The sequence below is a fragment of the Delphinapterus leucas genome, chromosome 2, assembly GCF_059928025.1.
Source record: "Delphinapterus leucas isolate spDelLeu-1000000601 "Yukka" chromosome 2, BTC_Dleu_Yukka2, whole genome shotgun sequence".
Taxonomy (NCBI): Eukaryota; Metazoa; Chordata; class Mammalia; order Artiodactyla; family Monodontidae; genus Delphinapterus; species Delphinapterus leucas.
Genome location: NC_143130.1, coordinates 83,566,325 through 83,586,746, shown reverse-complemented (window position 1 = coordinate 83,586,746; position 20,422 = coordinate 83,566,325). Strand labels below are relative to the sequence as shown.

At 35.8% G+C, this 20,422-nt stretch overlaps 1 protein-coding gene across 3 annotated transcripts in view; it reads right to left on the bottom strand.

The window, feature by feature from the left end:
• Positions 1–20,422, bottom strand: part of WDR72 (WD repeat domain 72) — a 193,887-nt gene that overhangs the window by 63,771 nt on the left and 109,694 nt on the right. For all 3 annotated transcript variants that reach the window (XM_089907181.1, XM_089907183.1, XM_089907182.1), the window contains exons 16-17: positions 19,846–19,925; positions 14,393–14,588 (exon numbers count right to left, since the gene is read on the bottom strand). In XM_089907181.1, coding sequence (XP_089763307.1) covers positions 14,393–14,588; positions 19,846–19,925 — 276 coding nt within the window. The remainder of the gene's footprint in view (positions 1–14,392; positions 14,589–19,845; positions 19,926–20,422) is intronic.

Genomic DNA, 20,422 nt, shown 5'->3' with positions numbered 1-20,422 from the left:
TTCTGGGAATTAGAAATGGAAAATTTTAGAACTTCTGTTCTAAAAAAGCCTATGAAGGTTTACTTGACTTTTTCCACTGCTGATTTGATAAAAGGAATGAATAGTTTTGGATTACTGCTACACATTAAAAGTACAGATTAAGAATATTAAAATTTATAACTGTGGCTTGTGAATTTGGGAAATTGAGGATTGAGGCAAGGAGAAGACAGGGAAAGTGAGACTATATTCAATACAACTTGGAAGGGAAACCTGCCAATTGTAATAAATAAAAAGACTTATGATGCCTTCACCCTCTTCATATAGTTGTTATAACTGGAGCATCTAAGTGCTTTATACCATTAGTCACCACTATACTGCACTTTCATTCTTACATTTTTTCAGTACATTTTATATGTATGACTTATTCCTGCAGAATAACTAGAAACAGCATATGTGCCTTACATACAGATTCCAGAAAAAGAACTCAGCTAAGTAAACTTATTTTTTAAATCCAGTTCTGTAACGATGTTTGTTATAAGACACGTGGTTTTTCCGGTAAAACATACTCTCCTGTAGCTTCACTTTCCATGCATGGACTTCTTCCAGGGCCGTACTCGTTTCTTAAGCTATATCATGGTGGAATCTTATCCTTTATAATGTTTTGGAGAAAGCTGAGGGTGGCGCCTGCACAATTTGATTTGGTGTAAAAATACACACCAAATCCGATTTCTGTTACATTAAGGCATTCTCTGACAAAATATACAGAACAAGAAATGAAGTGAATTGTGTTTTAGAAATATCTTGCAAGCTTGTTTCCCCGAATACCTGACCACTAATTTTAAAAAATGGATCAAAACCCAGTTTAATTGAATATTTAATAGATGATTTAATGTTCAAGTTAAGATACATTTTAAATGCTAAATATAAAAATGATTTGTGTTTGCTTACTGGAAATATTTGTAATACATGTGAATATGTATAATAAACCAATATTTAAAGCAACTTTACCATGGAAGAAATGAAAACACTATCTTCAATTTATAAACATACTACATTCATCAAACTATATTTTTGACTAAGAGTTGGTTTTTATAATATGAATATCATAACATGGATTGCCATTAACAGTAGAAATAGTTTAACTCATTTTTTTAAACGTGTAACATATTTTCCTTTAAAATGAGCCACTGGAAACATAAAAATGGCAACATCCTCCTAGGAATTTAGCTAGAGGGAAACACATCAATTTGAATAAATAAGTGAGCTTGCTCTTTTATAAATTCCATCCTGTACATGATGCCCCATGACTATGATTTACAGAAAAGAATCTGAGATTAGCAAATAGGAGCATGCAATTTAGTCTAAGACCATTTTCCAACAAGTCATATCAACATAGCAAAGGTACTTAAGTCTTTCATGCCCTAGTTTTCCTTTCATTGAAATGGGCAAAGGCTTACTTTATTTGAAAATAATCCACTTATTTATTTTTTTTTAGTTTCTGAAAATAATGGTAAAATAGATATTTTGGCAGTCCTGAAATGAACATTTCTGTACAGTACATTATGAATAGACTCTAGATAATTTGGAGAGCTTGAAACAGGAGAGACCTAAGAAAATTCTAAAAACTCCTTTGCATTCCTCAGCATTAGACACAGACACATTATGGTATCTGAGTACTACTAAATTCTCCCGACTTATTTGCTACAAAAAAAGACTGATTAAAACCTTTCATTTTCTTTCAGCATTATGAGAACCTCAGACAAGTTTTAGTGGATAACTTACTGATTCACACAGGTGAGTAGGCTATTCTATACTGTATTACAGGTATTTGTGCCATTACCTTCTGAAACTCTGTTTCATAGTACAGAGTCTGTCATATAAAAAATAAATGATACTGCCCAATCTCAGCAGTTTGAAAGAAACTAAATCAATGGCATAAGGGAAGCAGGTGATGTAATGACTCTAGACTTAAGTAGATGAAGAGATAGATCATGAAGTTTAACCTTTGAAATTATTCATTGGTTATTAATATAAACACATGAAAAAGCACATCTCAAAGTTACCTTGCTTTGCTAAAATTCTATTCATTAAATCAAGTTGGTTTTTTTTTTTTAAATGGTAAAGAGAAGTAATATATCCTATTCCTGGAAAATGTCTAATAGCAAAGACTTAATAAGCCTGGTCTTACTTAATGTTTCAGTAAAGGATGTTGATAGAAAAGGAGGTCAATAATGTCTACATAAATCCATACACAGAGAAACGAAAAATGGAATGAATGGTGAAACCCAAACTTGTCAATCTATGGTAAGTGATCCAAATGCATCCAAAACAGCTGAGAAATCAGACCAAGTATTGTACAAATACGAGTTGGGAAAAATTTAAGAACTGACTCAGATGGATGCGAGATTGAGATAGTGACCAAATATAAAGAAAAAGAAATAACTTCAAATTAGCACCAAGAACCACAGCAACTCTGAAGGTGTTACTAACGTGACCTGGATTCTGATGATCCTGAAGAACATTCAGTGTCATTTGGTCTAAAAGCAAGGAGACAAAATTTCTCTCCTCTTTGTAATGTGAACATACTTTTTTTCTCTATGTGAGATAAAGCACTAATGTTCTGTCTAAATAACCTAATTTCGTGAAGAGGTGATAAAAATTTTAAGGAAAATAAGTATTGCTTTACAAATAAATACCAAACAGAGAGGTATTCTGACAAAATTTGGAAACAAGGATTCTTTGCAGCTCCTGCTCTATTCACTGTCTACTTTGCACTGGAAATGCCTCACTTCTCCTCTTAAAATAATTTGTAATGGCTCCCTTTATCTTTCAAGAAAAAGCCCATTGCCAGACCTTTACATTCTAGGTGTCTCACCTTCTGGATCCAGACTGGAGCATCCTCATCTCCTGTACCCTGCCCACACAAAATTTACCCCTATTTCCTGACCAGACCACATTGTATTCCTCTGCGTCTGTCTTCATGTTATTCCTTTTGCCTGAAATACCCTTTCTGCATCAAGTTCTTTCCCACTGGTGTCAGTTGGGTCCTCCCAGAAGCAGATGTTAAGATAGCATTAGAAACACAAAACAACACTGACTCTATGCCAGGCCCAGAGCCTGCGTTCGAGGACACAAAGATGAAAGTGAAAGGATAGAACAAGAAGTTCTTTTTTCTAATGGAGGAGACAGAACTGCAATCAGATGATTTACTACACATCCTTGGAAGTACTATGGCCAATGAAACAGCATGGGTGGAGTACAAAGGAAGGAGCAGACAATGCGGAGCTAAGGAAGGAACTTCTTGAGTTAGTTGGGGGTTCCTAATTCCGTCACCTCCCTGTGCATTTTCAAAAGGGGAGAAGGATAGAAACAAAGAAAGGCATCAGAATGTATAGAATCCCTTTCTGAAGGCTTTGGTTGTCAGCAGGGTTGGTACTGCCCCCTAGAGGAAGGCTTTGGAAACTGCTGAGGCAAGGGACCTTTGGTTTCCTCAGTGATTGTGGAGGCACTCACTGGCATTCAGTGGGCAGGGACCAGAACTGCCAGATGTCCAGCAGTGTTCAGGACGGTCCTTCGCAATGAAAAAATTGTCCTGATATTTCACATGGTTTCCAAATTTTCCACTGGACGTTCCTGGAAGGGAAAGCCCTGCTTATAATTTCTTGAGTCCAGAACCTAACTTAATTTTACACACAGGGATCTTTCAAGGTTTTGATTATACCTCCAATTTTCTAGGAAGGACACTAACCTTGTATGTCAAAGAATGGCCACATTTCACTGATGTTGTCCAGAACCTTACCAAGAAAAATCCATCTGGACACCCATGTCACTGACAGCACCACCATGCGTGTGCAGGGACTGCATTGGCAGCTGTCGTATTCTCAGCAGTGAAATGTTTCCTGGTCAGCATTTTATTATTTCTTTTAGTATAGTTATGCCCAAGCTTTTACCTACTAACATATTTTTATTATAAATTTCTTACTCTTTGTTTTTTATCCTTTAAATTGTATAAAAATTATTTGTGTAAAGAGGTTATATTACTTATGAACTTCATTTTAGAATTAGAAAGGGAACATTACAAAACAGTAGCAATATTTCAGTCCGTTTTAGGACTGAAAGAGTTGAGAAACACCAGGGCCCATGTTCATCTGCATCAGGTAAAAGAAAAAAAAAGGAACAACTCTTCTTTGAAACAGCTGTCTTCATTTCTTGTGGCTTGTTCTCCGGGGTTGCCTTGTTTTTTGCCTTCAAGCATCTGTCGGCATTAATTTTTCCTGATAGCTCTACAGACAGATAAATTGCCCCTGAACTAAATAAATAAATTTGAAGAAATGCTTCTGGATTAACATTTTAGAAGAAAGCCATCATCCCTATAATGATTTTTTCCATTCTCCTACCTACAGACGATTAACATATTATTTAGCATTTCTTCCATTTTGCCTTAGACCAGAGTTCTTTGATACATGTCTGTCACTGTCATTTATCATTCCTCCACTCACACAGGCAACAAACATTTAATGAGCACCCATCATGGGCCACGTGGTGCATTAGCTGCTAGGAGCACAAGATTAATAAGTTCCAACTTTTGCCCTCAAGGAGTTCAGAGAGGTGGGAAAGAAAGGCAAATAAATAAACAATTAGAGTGCTAGATGATATAGACTATTTAGAAGGATATACAAGAAATGTATAAAATGATGTAATAAAAAATTTGAGTACCTTACATTGAACTTTTGACATAGTGCTTAATAAGAGATGTTTTGAAGTTATTCAAATTGTTCCAAGGGTGAAAGTTGGGCAGATATATTGGCAAGTTAAAATGGAAAAGTAACGGTCGCGCCAGCAAGGTGAATGAAATTCTGATGGAATGGGGTATTCCAACGACATGAGAACATATGGATATTTTTTCCATCAACCACCATTTCTCTAGCAATTGCCTTGCCATTTGCCAGACACTGTACTATCTGCTGAGAACACAAAGCTGACTAAATCCCTGCTTTTTCTCTCAAGGAATTTAGTTATATCAAAATTATTTCCAGAACTAGGAATGCATATCTATATTGGCTAATGGAATTGCATTAGATGGAGGAACTAATATCACACAAAGTGCCAGGCTCAGAAATAGGAATGGAGTCAATAAGGAGGAGGCTGACTCAAGTGAGCCAGGCTGTAAGCAGAACCCCAGGTTAGCAGTGTTAAGGGCTGCTGGCTACAGGAGATCACGAGTGAGCCAGAAATCCAAAGAGAGGCAGATGAGTCAGAACCCAGGATGTGCATCCAAATACTGAGGAAATAGTGTTTGACACAGCAGCTCTTTAAACACTTCCCTGGAGAAGCGGTAGCTGAATGAAGAATAAGAAGATGAGTTTCAGGCAAGTCTCCGGGCTCCCTAAAAACATCAGATTGAAACCAGATCATGACAAAATGAGTAGTGAAGTGCCAAATAATCAACCATCAGGAAAGAAGTTTTCTGAATGGTTACAAGCTAGACTCATTCATGTGTCTATTTTTAATTTTTTTGTCAGCCTATGTGCATACACGTGATCCTGGGATGATGATGTTTAGAAAACAATTTTCATGTGTATATTCAAGACTATATCTGGCTGCTAAAGAAAAGCAATCAGCTGATTTTCCTTGTCTTTTTCTTTTACTAATTAGGAGTTGGCTGGATCTTTAGCACAAGCTACCCCGTGGTCCACCTATTCATCCATCCACTCAATAATCACTTATTACCAGCTACTAGGTGAACGACCATCCCAGGTGATGGGAGGGAAAAAGATAAATAGACCCAACCCCGTCCTTGAGAGGTCAGTGTTGGGAAGCCAGTCTCTGTTTGGAGAACAATAGTGCAGAACACATTGATTGCAGCAACAGAATCTAGATCACTTTTCCTTTGTCAGTAACTTTAAATGGGTATGCAGACAATAATCAATAAAGTGGTGCCTGCACAACTGTTACCAAGGAACTATTTAACTCAATTCCTTGATGCTACCGTCTCTGCCCAGCTGGGCCAGGTTGGCATTCTGATTGCTCATCAGGAAAAAAGACGATGCAATACTCTAGTTCTTCGTATGCCAAGATGAAAGTCATCAATCTCAATCTCTGTGAAAGATGAAACTCTTTGGTAAAAAGAGCAGTGAGCTCTATCAGTCTTTCTAAGGCGATGCAATCTTTAAGATGATACAGAGAGGGCAGAGGCAGTGGAGGAGTTCAGAAGAATTTATATGGGGAAAAGGGAAATGATAAAATTTCTCCACCTATTTTACAAGAAGCTAAAAATAAGACAGAACATGTATTAAACCCAAAGGCAACAGTGTTTCTTGAAAGGTATGTGGTGTACTCTAGGTGGTAAATTATTTGCTTGTCATATGTAAAATCATCATCATCTAACATGAATATCTTGCTTTTTAAGTCAGTTAAGCCTATTACATGGTTCAAATTAATCTATTAAAATGAAAATTTCACTTTCCTCTTCTCTTCCTCATATACTGCTAACCCTTCGCCTTTTTGACTGATATGTATATGCCGAATCTTTTTCATTTCTAACATTTACTAGTTGGCATTGCCAGTTCCCAGGCATAAAGCCTTTTAATTTTTAACACTAAAACTTATATTCATATAAATTTATATTCCAAACAAAAGTCTTAGTATTAAGTACATCTTTAGTGAAATAGCTTACAGTGTCTCATCCAAAGTTTAGTAGAAATTAGGTATTTGCTGATTACTTGATTCAAGAGAGTATTTTCCTCCATTGCTCTGCCAAATATCTGGGGCTTTGCTGCCTTGTGATCCCCAACACGGGTTATACCTATCTCTGTAACTGTCATATAGAAGCCACTTGGTAAATATTTGCTGAATTAAGAAATAGTGAAGGAAAATAGTGATTACTTGGAAGACAATGCCAGATAGTAATGAAGAACCCAGATTTTGATGTCAGACTGCCTGGGTTTGACTCTTGGTTCTGTTGTTTGTTGGTAATAAGACCTTGGGAAAGTTGCTTAACTTCTTTGTATCTGTTTTCTCATCAATAAAATGGGTATAACAATACTACCTATCCCTACAGAATTGTTGCCTGGATCAAGTGATTTAAGGTATGTGAGGCACTTAGAACATACTCAGCCATATCTGTGTTAGCTGTTATTATCATCACTATCACTATCATTGTTATTCTGGAAGGCTGAGGGTTAGGAGAGAAAGGCGTTGGCACAATGAGATTCAAAGAGGACACAGATATTCTCCAGAGGAGTTAAGGACATATGGGTTTCTTTCTAATATTCAGGTTCCTCATTTATGCATGTATGGAGCAGATAATTCTTGCGAGGAAGAAAAGGGATTACGTGGCTTTAGTGATCTTAGCAAACAGCTGTCTTCTCCTACTCCAACTATTTTTGCTTGGCTAAATCATGTTCATCTCTCAAGTCTTGCATTAGGCAACTGTTCTTCTAAGAAGCTTTCTTGACCTCAAAGTCTGGGTTAAGTACCTCTGTGATGCGTTCCTGCAGACTATTCCATGGCTTCTGACACACTTATGGTTATCTTGATGCTAGTTTATGGTCTTCGACTGGGGATTTTCAGTTAGTTCTCTGTGTACCACCAACTCTTGGATCAGTACACAGAGGCATAGAGGAGTGATGCATAAAGTTGTATTCAAAGTTTTGGAGACAGCACAGTGTGCAATATACTATATCAAGTTACCAACCCTGCATACCCAAAAGCTTATCATATCTGCCTTCTGATTCCACCCAAGGCTGTGGTTGGGATACTTTCTTGCACAAAATAGCAAGGAAGAATTTGATGCACACATCACCAATATATGTATGTTTGTTTATAAACAATATACATGCTATTAGTATATCCACATTAAGTCCACTCTAAAATGTACACAAATAGAACTACCATATGACCCAGCAATCCCACTACTGGGCATATACCCTGAGAAAACCATAATTCAAAAAGAGTCATGTACCAAAATGTTCATTGCAGCTATATTTACAATAGCCCGGAGATGGAAGCAACCTAAGTGTCCATCATCGGATGAATGGATAAAGAAAATGTGGCACATATATACAATGGAATATTACTCAGCCATAAAAAAGAAACGAAATTGAGTTATTTGTAGTGAGGTGGATGGAACTAGAGTCTGTCATACAGAGTGAAGTAAGTCAGAAAGAGAAAGACAAATACCATATGCTAACACATATATATGGAATATAAGAAAAAAAAATGTCATGAAGAACCTAGGGGTAAGACGGGAATAAAGACACAGACCTACTAGAGAATGGACTTGAGGATATGGGGAGGGGGAAGGGTAAGCTGTGACAAAGTGAGAGAGTAGCATGGACATATATACTCTACCAAACGTAAAATAGATAGCTGGTGGGAAGCAGCCGCATAGCACAGGGAGATCAGCTCGGTGCTTTGTGACCACCTAGAGGGGTAGGATAGGGAGGGTGGGAGGGAGGGAGACACAAGAGGGAAGAGATATGGGAACATATGTATATGTATAACTGATTCACTTTGTTATAAAGCAGAAACTAACACACCATTGTAAAGCAATTATACTCCAATAAAGATGTAAAAAAAATAATAATAAATTAAATGTACACAAAAATTAAAATTTCAAAAGGACATTAACACACACACACACACACACACACACACACACGACAATGCCATTTACATCTTATTTGCTTAAGCTTGCATTATTAGAATTATCTTCAATCTGTAGTTTCTTGGCAGGAAATTTTGCTCATTTTCTGAGAGTTAGTTTAGTTAATACTAGAAAATAAAATCTGTAGATCATCCAAGCAAGGACACTTGAAACTGAACATAGCAGAGTCAGCCTTCTCTGAAGTGAGTCTTCTACTCTCCTTCAGCATACCTGGAATGTCCTATGTGACACTACACTAACCAACGTAGGTTTCAAATCAGGATACCAGGGTCAATCTTCGTATCAAGGATATTTTTGTTTGAAAAAATGCAAGTATAGATTTTCATTATCTCACTCCTCCATATCCAATTCGTCAGCAAACACTGTCAGCTATACCTTCAAATGCATTCAGAATCTGATCACTGCTCATCTTCTCCATCCAAGCCACCATATTTGTTCCAGGTTGCCATCATTTGCATTAGCATTATATGGCCTCCCAACTGGTCTTCCAGCTTCTGTCCAGGGCCCTGAACTTCAGGCAATGAGATCCCATTAAAATATGTGCCCTTTGTCTGCTCAACTATTTTCCCATCTCACTCAGAGAGAAAGCCTAGGACCTCACTCTGATACACAAAGCATTCTATGACGATCCCTCATTACTTCTCTACTCCTTGCTTACTCGCCTTACACAGATCTTTCCTAAATGACTTCTGTGGCTATAAAGAAGAATGCATTGGCCTTCTCACTTAGCCTTAAGACAAAGGTGGAGGTGGATGATGCATTTACCATAACTAAAGATGGTCAAGAAAGAGTTTCCCTGTGAGGTAGTCAGACACTGTGTTTCAAAGCCTTTCTACAACTAGATAGATTTCCTTCTGAGAAATTCAGCAAGCAGATGAAGACTGTCCCAAGCCAGTCCTTCTACTGATGGCCACCAGGACCATAAAACTTTTCTGTTGAATATATGTTTATTTACTACAAAATAATGGTTTTACTTAAAGAGGACATTTTCATTATTTAATTTTGCAGATAAAACTTTAAAAATTGTGCACATAATAAAGATTATTTGCAATACCCATATCTGATGCATTATCTTCACAACCACACAGTTTAACGTGAATTTAAATTCAGCCAGTAATTCTAAGGTGACAGTTTTATCTACAAAGCCTCCATTTGTATTTCAAGCAATTTGTTTAATGGAACAATTTAGAATACTTGTTTAAACTGATCCAAATAACATTAAAAAGAAAAGTTAAAGGAAATAACTTTCAAATGCATTTTAATAATAGAAACCACTGCTGTTTTTTAAAGCAATGAATCTTAGCCTTAAATGTGAGTGTTAATTACACAATTTCTTATTAAAGAGATTCAAGGAAGATAGCAATGCAATCGTTATAAAAATGTAAACTCAGATAAAATCCACCACTCTCCCATAAAATACTGATTCACAAATATTAAGACCTCAAATAAAATACACGCTGTGAAATGTAACAAGTGAAACACTGAAAAATAAGATACAAAATTATAAAGTTCAAACATATATTATGCTTCAATTCTCACTTTACTGATTTGCACCTCATGTACAAACAGTTCAAGGAACCTGGTGATTTTCCTTATTAAAAGGGCTGAGATGGCAATGATTGAACACGCTGCATTTTCTTTGTTAATAGAAAGTATGATTTATGAGAAGGGAATAAAAATCTAAGAAAACCACTCGATAAATTATTCAATTTTCAGACCAAGCTGATTTAGAGCAAATTTCCTTCATGCTACCAGTATGGGAAATGTAGCTTATTGGATAAGAATGCAGTGTTTAAGAGAATATCTGGGCTCGTTTCCTTGTTTTTAGTAATTTTGTGACTGTAGACAAGGCACATACCTCCTGTAAGTCCAGTTTATTCATTTAAAAAATGGAATAATAATAAGAAGTGTGTCAGCACCAGTGGCTTTCAAGATAGCTAGTATGGTGATGAACTTTTTTTGAAATATTATTTATTTTTATGTGTATGAGAAAGATACATAATTAGTATGTCAACCTGAACATAAACAGAGACTTATGTCAGGAAAAGCCTACGTAGCACCATGGGAATCTCTCTTTCTCAGAGAGTAGTTCTTTTCAGCTGTACTTTGTGACTTCAATTCCATGAACATGGACATTTTTTAAAAAACTGTAAAATTGTTTACACAGACAACTCAAATATTGGAAACAGAGCCTTAGGGTTCATGTGGATCATGTGAAAATAAAAGGAAAAAGTGAGCTAGCATTCCTAAATTACTTAGCCTAGTGTTAGAGCATGTTAAGAATGTAATAACTCTTGTTGTTGTTAATATTATTTTTTCCTTATGACTATTATTGTCATATTACCATAATGCTAATAAACCAAACATAATCTACCCTGGCATAAAAGAAGTTTATGAGTATCTGTACAAAAAAAAATCATCTATTACTTTCCAAATGATTTACAAATAAGATGCATCAAGAAATCAAGGAACCAAGAAAGAATAAAAGAAATTAGAAAAAAAAGATGGGGGAATGGGGAGCTCACAGAGGAAAACTGAACAAGGACCTGATAAAATCAAACAACATAAACCATTTATCATAAGAATATTTGATAAAATGATGTATGTTGCAGTGACACTGGGGTTAAGTAAACCTCCCAATAACATTTGAAGAATAATCATATCTGGTGAATAGCACGTACACCATCTTCTTAACCTTTAAATCAGGACATTTGAAATAAATAAAATAGCTTTTTACTTATTTATTTTTAAAAATTCCATGAAGTAATGCAGTATATACCACTAATAAAGGTCTAAAGCTTTTCTTATAATTTTACTTAGTTCCTCTGAATAGTTTAAAAAAATAGTTTTTTCCAAAAGGGGAAAAAATGGCAATGTTAATATCCAATATAATATTGCTTAGAAATTTTCCTCTTCAGTGCTTATCTGCTTCCTATTTAATTGCAATTGTAGTTAATATTTTCCTACAGGGAATATTTCTCAGGAAAATATATGCTCATTATTTTGTGAATATGTTATATTTATTTTAAATAAAATATTCTAAATTTCATCCACCAACATATAAAGTAGCTTTAATATTTTTGTGTTCCAATTCTTATCACAAGCTAACCCTACATTTTCTTTTAACACTGGGAAAGGACCACTCAATAATGATCAAAAGATAGATAATATTTATTAAGATCCAGATTTTTTAGTCATAGTAAGACTGAGTTCCATAGAGTTAATAATTCTTATATCCGAGAACTAACTGGGGACAGAACAGGGCCCAATCTGGTGAAACTTCAAATAATGGGTAAGTCATGTGATAGCAAAGCTCATAAAAAGTTTCACCTTGATAGCCTACCATGAATTTCTCACCCAGAAATGAGGACTATGGGCCAAGGGATAAGTTAGACACTAAAGTTTATGCAGCTCAATATCAAAAAAAAAAACAACCCAATCCAAAAATGGGCAGAAGACCTAAATAGACATTTCTCCAAAGAAGATATACAGATTGCCAACAAACACATGAAAGAATGCTCAACAGCATTAATCATTAGAGAAATGCAAATCAAAACTACAATGAGATATCATCTCACACCAGTCAGAATGGCCATCATCAAAAAATCTAGAAACATAACATTAAATGCTGGAGAGGGTGTGGAGAAAAGGGAACCCTCTTGCACTGTTGGTGGGAATGTAAATTGATGCAGACACTATGGAGAACAGTATGGAGGTTCCTAAAAAAACTACAAATAGAACTACCATATGACCCAGCGATCCCGCTACTGGGCATATACCCTGAGAACACCATAATTCAAAAAGTGTCATGTACCAAAATGTTCATTGCAGCTCTATTTACAATAGCCAGGACGTGGAAGCAACCTAAGTGTCCATCAACAGATGAATGGATAAAGAAGATGTGGCACATATATACAATGGAATATTACTCAGCCATAAAAAGAAACGAAATTGAGTTATTTGTAGTGAGGTGGATGGACCTAGAGTCTGTCATACAGAGTGAAGTAAGTCAGAAAGAGAAAAACAAATACCGTATGCTAACACATATATGTGGAATCTAAAAAAAAAAAATTAAAAAAAGGTCATGAAGAACCTAGGGGCAAGATGGGAATAAAGACCCAGACCTACTAGAGAATGGACTTGAGGATACAGGGAGGGGGAAGGGTAAGCTGTGACAAAGTGAGAGAGTGGCACGGACATATATACACTACCAAACATAAAATAGATAGCTAGTGGGAAGCGGCCATATAGCACAGGGAGATCAGCTCCGTGTTTTGTGACCACCTAGAGGGGTGAGATAGGGAGGGTGCGAGGGAGGTAGATGCAAGAGGGAAGAGATATGGGGACATATGTATATGTATAACTGGTTCACTTTATTATAAAGCGGAAACTAACACACCATTGTAAAGCAATTATACTCCAATAAAGATGTTAAAAATAAATAAATAAAGTTTATGGATAAGGCACAGAAATACCACCTAATGCGAGTTAACACATGATGAACACACTAGCTGTCTTTGGAGAGTTGGAAGAAACCTACTAAATGACACTACAGGTGCCTCTTCAAGTGAATCAAGAACACAAATATAGTCATTGAAAATTAATTTAAAAAGGAATTTTTCTACTTCTTGCTTGAAAGGTGTAATACAACTACAATTTTGTGATATGATCAAAAAGAAGTGTCTTAAAGTGGGTGAATTTGCCAGATAATTAAAGCTAATTTCTTGACAACAAGTAAACAAATGACTTGAAATTGCCATTGAGTTTTAACAAATTACTTATTGAATTTACCAGCCTTGCTGACTGTGTTGGCATTAGGAAATATTCTATCTATTTTGATCTTTGCCCTTTACTGAAAAAGCCTTTTCCTGCTGCATATACTCTCTCACTACATAATGCTCTCTAGTCAGTAATCTTATAAAAATAATAAGAAATAAATATAATGCATTTTTAAGAATGACACCTGTTTTAAGAGTTAACATTTTAAATATAGCAACATTTCTCTGAGTCCCAGATAAAAATCTCTTTCAACCTGAAACATGTCAATTTGTAACATGTTTTTCGGACAAATATATATATTTAATTATATTATAAATTCATTTGTTCATCAAAACCTTACTAATGAAGTTGAAAATCAAATTTTTGCTTAATGTTTTTTTACTGTTTTTTAGTTTTCATTTTTAAGTCACAACTAACAGGCTGAAAAATCAGATGACATTTTACAGCAGAAGTTTAGATTCAGTTGCTAGTCAAAACCATAAACACTATGATTATAAAGTTACAATGATAAAATTTGTTATAGAAAGAATCAAGTGGTCCAACTGTAAAACAGTGCAATTTTAGTTTGTCATACATTTCTTACTCCCAGAAAAGAAAAAAAAAATGGCACATGGCTATTACCATGGTATCAAATGGAAACAAATTTAGGACCCATTATTATCAGGGTATCCTTATAATGTATGTCCCATTAAGCTATTACTGTTAGTTCTGTTTTCATTTTTACTGACTTAACTTTAAAACATTTTAATAAATAACATAAATTTTGTTCTGTAAAGAATTTATTAATTATAATAGAATTTAGAATTAGAAACTTGACATATGAGGAAATTGATAGCAGAAAAGGTCAGGAACAGGGCAATTGGCTTGGTTTTTGCAGAAATGATACATTGTGAACTCATTCTCAAAATGTTCTGAGTAGTAGAAAAAGTTCTGATGAAAGAGCATACCAATAAATTTTGCACTTACTTTGCAGAGGCAAAGTGTCTGTAATACACTGTAACTCTGGCTCCTTGGCCCATTCAGTCTTTGGCAGGATCTGTGTCATCTCATAGTCACCATTCTCTGCCACCAACACTGGTTCACTGTCGACTGTTTTCTTTGTTAAGGTTTTCATGTGCTGTTGAACTTCCGCCAAAAGAACAGCTTGTATTGCTTCAGTTACCTGTAAAGTTTTTTCTTTTCTTTAATGAATTATTTTTAGTGTTATCATAAATGCTTGGAGTCTTATATAAAACCCAAAGTCTAGAATTTTGATTTGAATAAGTCTCACATAAATTGGAATGCTCCATTCCACGAAAATTACCATCTGAAACAATTGAAATGCAGTTACTGAAAATTGGCACCCAAATCATCATACTGTTCTTTTAAAAAAACCTCAAGAGAATGTAAAAGGAAAGTTTAAAGGGAGTTCTCAATTCTTTCTCATAAAATATTTTCATTTATACCAGAAGATAAAGAAACTTTTAATATATCACATTGTTCTGAAAGACAGGTTTAGTTCCTCAATGTCTAGCTCTAAAACACGATTTAGCTAAAAACCCTTGATTTAAACTAGGTTGAATACAGAAAGTTAAAGACAAGACTTTAATAGTAAATCTCACTAAACTGTGTGTATGTGTATATGGTTTTACATGGCTTAAAATACTGCAAAGCCTGCCTTCTGATTATTGCACCTACCCAGTCAAGGACCTGTGGTTGAGGGAAGGGGAAGGGAGATATTTAGCACAGGGCATCTAATCCAATATGTTCATTTTTAAAATGAAGAACCTGGGATGTGACATCCCAAGTTCCACGCAGACATGGTGGACAGGCCTTCTAACCCCTGATTCTATGTCCTTAGTAGTATATGTCCTTCCAAGGTTCTATACTCTTACATCTCAGTAAAAAGCCAGTGACAGTACCTTAGCCCCTTCCTGGTAAGAGATGAGGTAAGGTCCAGGAGTTAGGTAGAGTTCAAGGAAAGCCAAGACCTGAACTGGTGAGAGAAAAGGAAGGGCACTGCTGATCTAGATGAACTTGGGACACCTTTCCAGTATCCTCCCCTGGCTGATAGTTAAACCTTTAACATAGCCACGTCCCAATGCCCACTCTTTTCCCTTCAAAAGCCTATCCTCTGTCAAGATGACTCATGTTCCATAATTGCCATCGTCCCCTCTGCCTTATTCCCAGTCTACCCATAGGATGCCTAGAGCTAGGGCTTTGGGACAACACCACTGAAACTGGTGATCGAGAGATGCTAATGCCCAAAACAGAGCAGGTATTCACTTAAATATTTATTTTGTCCCTTTTATGTGTCCTGGTAGCATGTGAGACCTTTAGGTTCCAGGGACACTTGAGAGTTTTTGCTGATGGCAGATGCTAGGTGAACTACAGGAGTAGAAGGAACTGGGTTCTAAACTCTGTTCTAGAGTTTTAAATATAGGGAGCTTCCTGAAAGTATCAGAGGAGCTGCCTGATCACTGATCATCCCCCTATTCTTGTCCAGTCAGATGCTTGGTTGGGTCGTGAAAAAAGGCTAATGAATGATATGATTTTACTATTGCTTACCAAATCTATTAACATTGTAGTACTGCCTGTCACAATACAGGTGCATAATGCTTACATCATGTGAGGAGATACTCAACACTGTGAAAGCTGTTGCATACCGTGAACACAACATAGAATTCTACACATTATGATACTGATGAGTCATGCTTATTAATATCTACCATATGCTGAGATACATTGTATATTAACTATTAGCTATGATATCTATTAACATATACTATTCTATATCACAATAAGTGAATCATGCTTATCATGTAGATATTATGATGGGACAACCTGTATTAATTATTCATGGACAATTTTACAACACCGAATTTATGTCATTTTAACTTTGCCACACATTTATTTGATAGCACTGCTTCCAAGACATGAATGGTGTGGTAAACAGAGCTCTCAATCTGACATGAGAAGGTCCAAGTTCCTGATTTGACTATGACAGTTACTACAAATGTAACTTTTGACAAGTCACGTACTTCTCTGGGACTTCATGTCCATACTTATAAAACAGTCTGTGATGCTGAGAGAGGCTAGGACGAGAGCTTTCAATCACAGAAAGCTGTATGGAACTTGCTTCTGTTCATACCTATAAAAATCAGGAAGATATTAGAGGAAATCCTCAGAACTGTAGTACATCCAGACTATGGTCTATCCCTCAGAATGGGCAGTTTGGCCATACGCTCCCATGGGATTATGGATGCCCTCTCACAGCTGTGATTTAGAAAGTCCTCTTTCCACTAGATATAATACTCTATAACAACTTGGATCAATATTCTTTCTTAAAAAATACAGGGATTTATGCAGCTTCAATTAACATTTCTAATTATTAGACTTATATATCATGACCATATTATTTTTTACCTGTTAAATTTTGAAACTTTTTGACATATTTGTCACTACAAATGCATATTGCAGGAATAATCAATATGAGTATCATTAAAAAGCAAGATGAAGCAGAAATAGCAGAATGAAACATATTAACCACAATGAGCAGGTTACTCAGAGCCACAAAACTTAAAAGTGAATACAGAATGGCACATACCCAATTGGAGACAAACTCAAAATATACGCTTTGTGCTCAGTGTGAAGTCAATACACAGAGAAATGGTACAACTTATATAAGCATATAATAATGTTACAGTATCTGGTATACAGTGAGCCCTAAAACCAGGCTAATTGAATTGAAATAGATATTGTATACTTTAAAAATATACACTATGGAAAGTAAAATTTAATGATAGTTTCTGACTGTCAGTACTTAAGTGTCTAGCATATAAACAGAGTAGATAAATTTTGTAGATAGGTAGTAGGCATAGAATTTTTCCCAACAAAATATAAAATCTGTAGCCATTATTTTATATAACTTTGTGATGTTAATACTGAGCTAAAATTGAAAGCACTATGGCTATAAAGCTGTCTTCCAAACACATATACAGTTTTCCTGAAAAGACAGATATGCAAAGCATTACACGCTTATGAAGGGATGTGCAGATTTAAAGTAAGTTTTAAAAATCCATTGTTTGGGAAAAGAGAGCCACATCTGGGCCATATTCTTTTTACTAGAAGTATTACTATGCCATAGCAAGCTAAAAATGTTAATGGTTTTCTACCAACACCTTGAAACAGCAAAGTATTGTAAAATAGTACAGAGTATTATAAAGACTCTTAAGGGCCCCTGTGGCCTGCTTGTGGTTTCAGTGTCCAGATTTTCTGGTATAAAAGCATTTTCCCAACACTCAGGCTCACATGAGCCTTTCATGTCTTGCATCATCTCCTGGAATAGCAATACTTCTCTCAGGAGGCCTGGATGTCATGATTTCACCCACTAGTGTCAGATTATAAAATCCAAAGAATGTTAGTGCTGCTTCAGAAACATGCAAGTTAGCAACCCCAAAACCTGCTGTTGCTTCTCCAGCATTTATTTCTATGTTGTGTATATTTCATGTGTGAGAAACAAAAAACAATCTCCAGACAAACTCATTCATCTGCGAAATTAACTCATCCTTACCCATTCCCTTAAAGGTACGCCCCCTTCAATTTCTGAAGTAGGATTATGCTCTTTTTTACAAAACCATTCCATTACCACCTAGTGTTCCTAAAATACATTAAAAAGCAGATTCAAGTTAACATGATTTGACTAACTGCTTAAATGAACAGCTTTATAAGGAATTTGAGGATTGGTTAATGAAGCATTTATATGGATACTTGCAAGAGCCTCTGTTTTTCCTGAGGGCCCCAGGAATTCTCATTCTCACTTTACACATGAGTAAAATAAATAATCAACAAGTTAAACCTATCTTCCAGAGTCATTCATCAGGTTAGTGGCAGAAATGAGAGGAGAAGCTTAAACTTCATACAGAGTGAGTAATAAATGCTCTAGTAATATTTGTCCTGCTGCCAGCATTTTACACAAGGTCATGGAATCATAGAACCTTAAGTTCCATTAGTCCAAACATATCCAAACCACATTAAAATTTATTTTAAGGTCAAACGAACAACTACAAAAGATCTTTAATTAGAGAAACTCAGGATAACTGTTTGATTGAATTCTTTTTTCCTTAAGAATTGTTTTCCCTGTTGAGAAATTCTTTGGCTACTGGGGGAAAAAAAATTCCCACCTTTGATAGAGACTCTTTTAGGGTGACTGTAAATATGCTGGTAAAGTCAACATATACTAATATTTATTTGATTATCACAGATGCTTTTTGCAGAGCCATTCAGTCATTCATTAAGTATATATTGACTGGCTACTGTCACCGGTGAAAGGGGTGAGTGAGACAGGCAAAGTCCCGGCTCTCAGCAAGCTTCTGTTACAGTGAAAAGACAGAAGATAAGCAAGCAAAAAAAGAAAATGGTATAATCTCCACTGAAAGCAAACACAACAAAGAAAATAAAACTGGATAATGTGATGGTAACTGGAGCATGGGGCAGCAAGGTATGGTGACAATATTAGATGGAGTGATCAGGGAAGACTTCTCTGAGGAGTTGGCTTTTGAGCAAATACCCAAATGATGAATGGAAAAAATGAGAATTTCAGCCTGAGAGAATAGTAAGGTCCTGACGTGGAAATGAGCTTTGTATGTTCTGGAAATTATAAGCAGATCAACGTGGCTAGTGAGAATGGGGGAGAATGATGAAGAAAGAGGTTAGGCGAGGGGCAAATCATGTAGGCCATGGCTTTAATAACCATCCCAACTGTGTTTATTTGGTTTTATGGTGTCAGCCCCCATAATTTGTTCTGAGTTGACTTTCTTTGTTTTCCTGTAACCAAAATTAACCATTTGTAATTGGAATTATTGCTATTCTTGTCTTGCAAATTTGACATTTATTAAGCCCATGAAGAATAAAGTTCCAATAAATATTCATCTAATCAATGCACAGATATTTATTGTACAATGTTCAAAGCTATCCACAAAAAAATCCTTAAAAGAAGAAGAAAGACTTAAATTGGACATTGAGGAAACCAACTCTCTATATCAGCTCGCAGATGAAAAGGATAGAAAAATGATTTCTAATTATACCTACCAAATTCGCAAGCCTAGGGACTTTTATATCCAATTTTGAAATCAAATAGTAGACATTTCTGCCACCAACTGAAACCTCAGTGGGCAATAAGTTACCTGTAACAACATAAACATCCCTTCCTCAGCCCTTTCTATTCATGCCTCTTAACTTGGTGCATCCTTGCATGTTATTTTCCACTTTTCCCTCATTATTAGTCTCTGCGTTAGTCCTATTAAATGAAATACCCTGGAAGAAAATATGTGAGGACAAGAGTACCTACTCACGTATACTCTCAGGTAAAGGGGAGTATGAATGAACCACAGCAGCAAGGAACTCTTCCAATAACTTCAAGAACATGAACCGTATCATACCTGGACAGACTGGTCTTTCCAACAGGAAATTAGCTTCAAAAGTGAAACGTCAGCTTCAGGTAGATGGGATTCACTCTTACCTAGAAATATATAGAACACATTTATATCTTCAGAGTATTACACATGGATGCAGCCCAATGATCTTCAACCCTGGCTGCACATTAGAATCACCTAGGGAGCCTTTTTTTTTTCCCACAAACACCGAGGCCCAGGTTCAATCTTCCAGTGATTCTGGTTTAATAGGTCCCTGGGTGAGGATGGAGCAGGCATTAATACTTTTTAAAAGTATCTCAGATGATTTTCATATATAGCCAGAGTCAACATTAATTAACTTATATATATATATATATTTCTAACAATTATACTAATACACATTCACATCAAATCAAATTCATCTTTATACCTTAAACCCATTTCAGTACCTTTTTGCCAACAAAATACAACGACCAACATTCCCCCCAAAACAGATCACTGAATTTTACAATGCCTTCCTCATACAAATAATCCCTGAAATTCTACCTTGCCATGAAGCAGTATCTATCACACAGAAAATCCTATAAAAGACTTCCTTTGATTC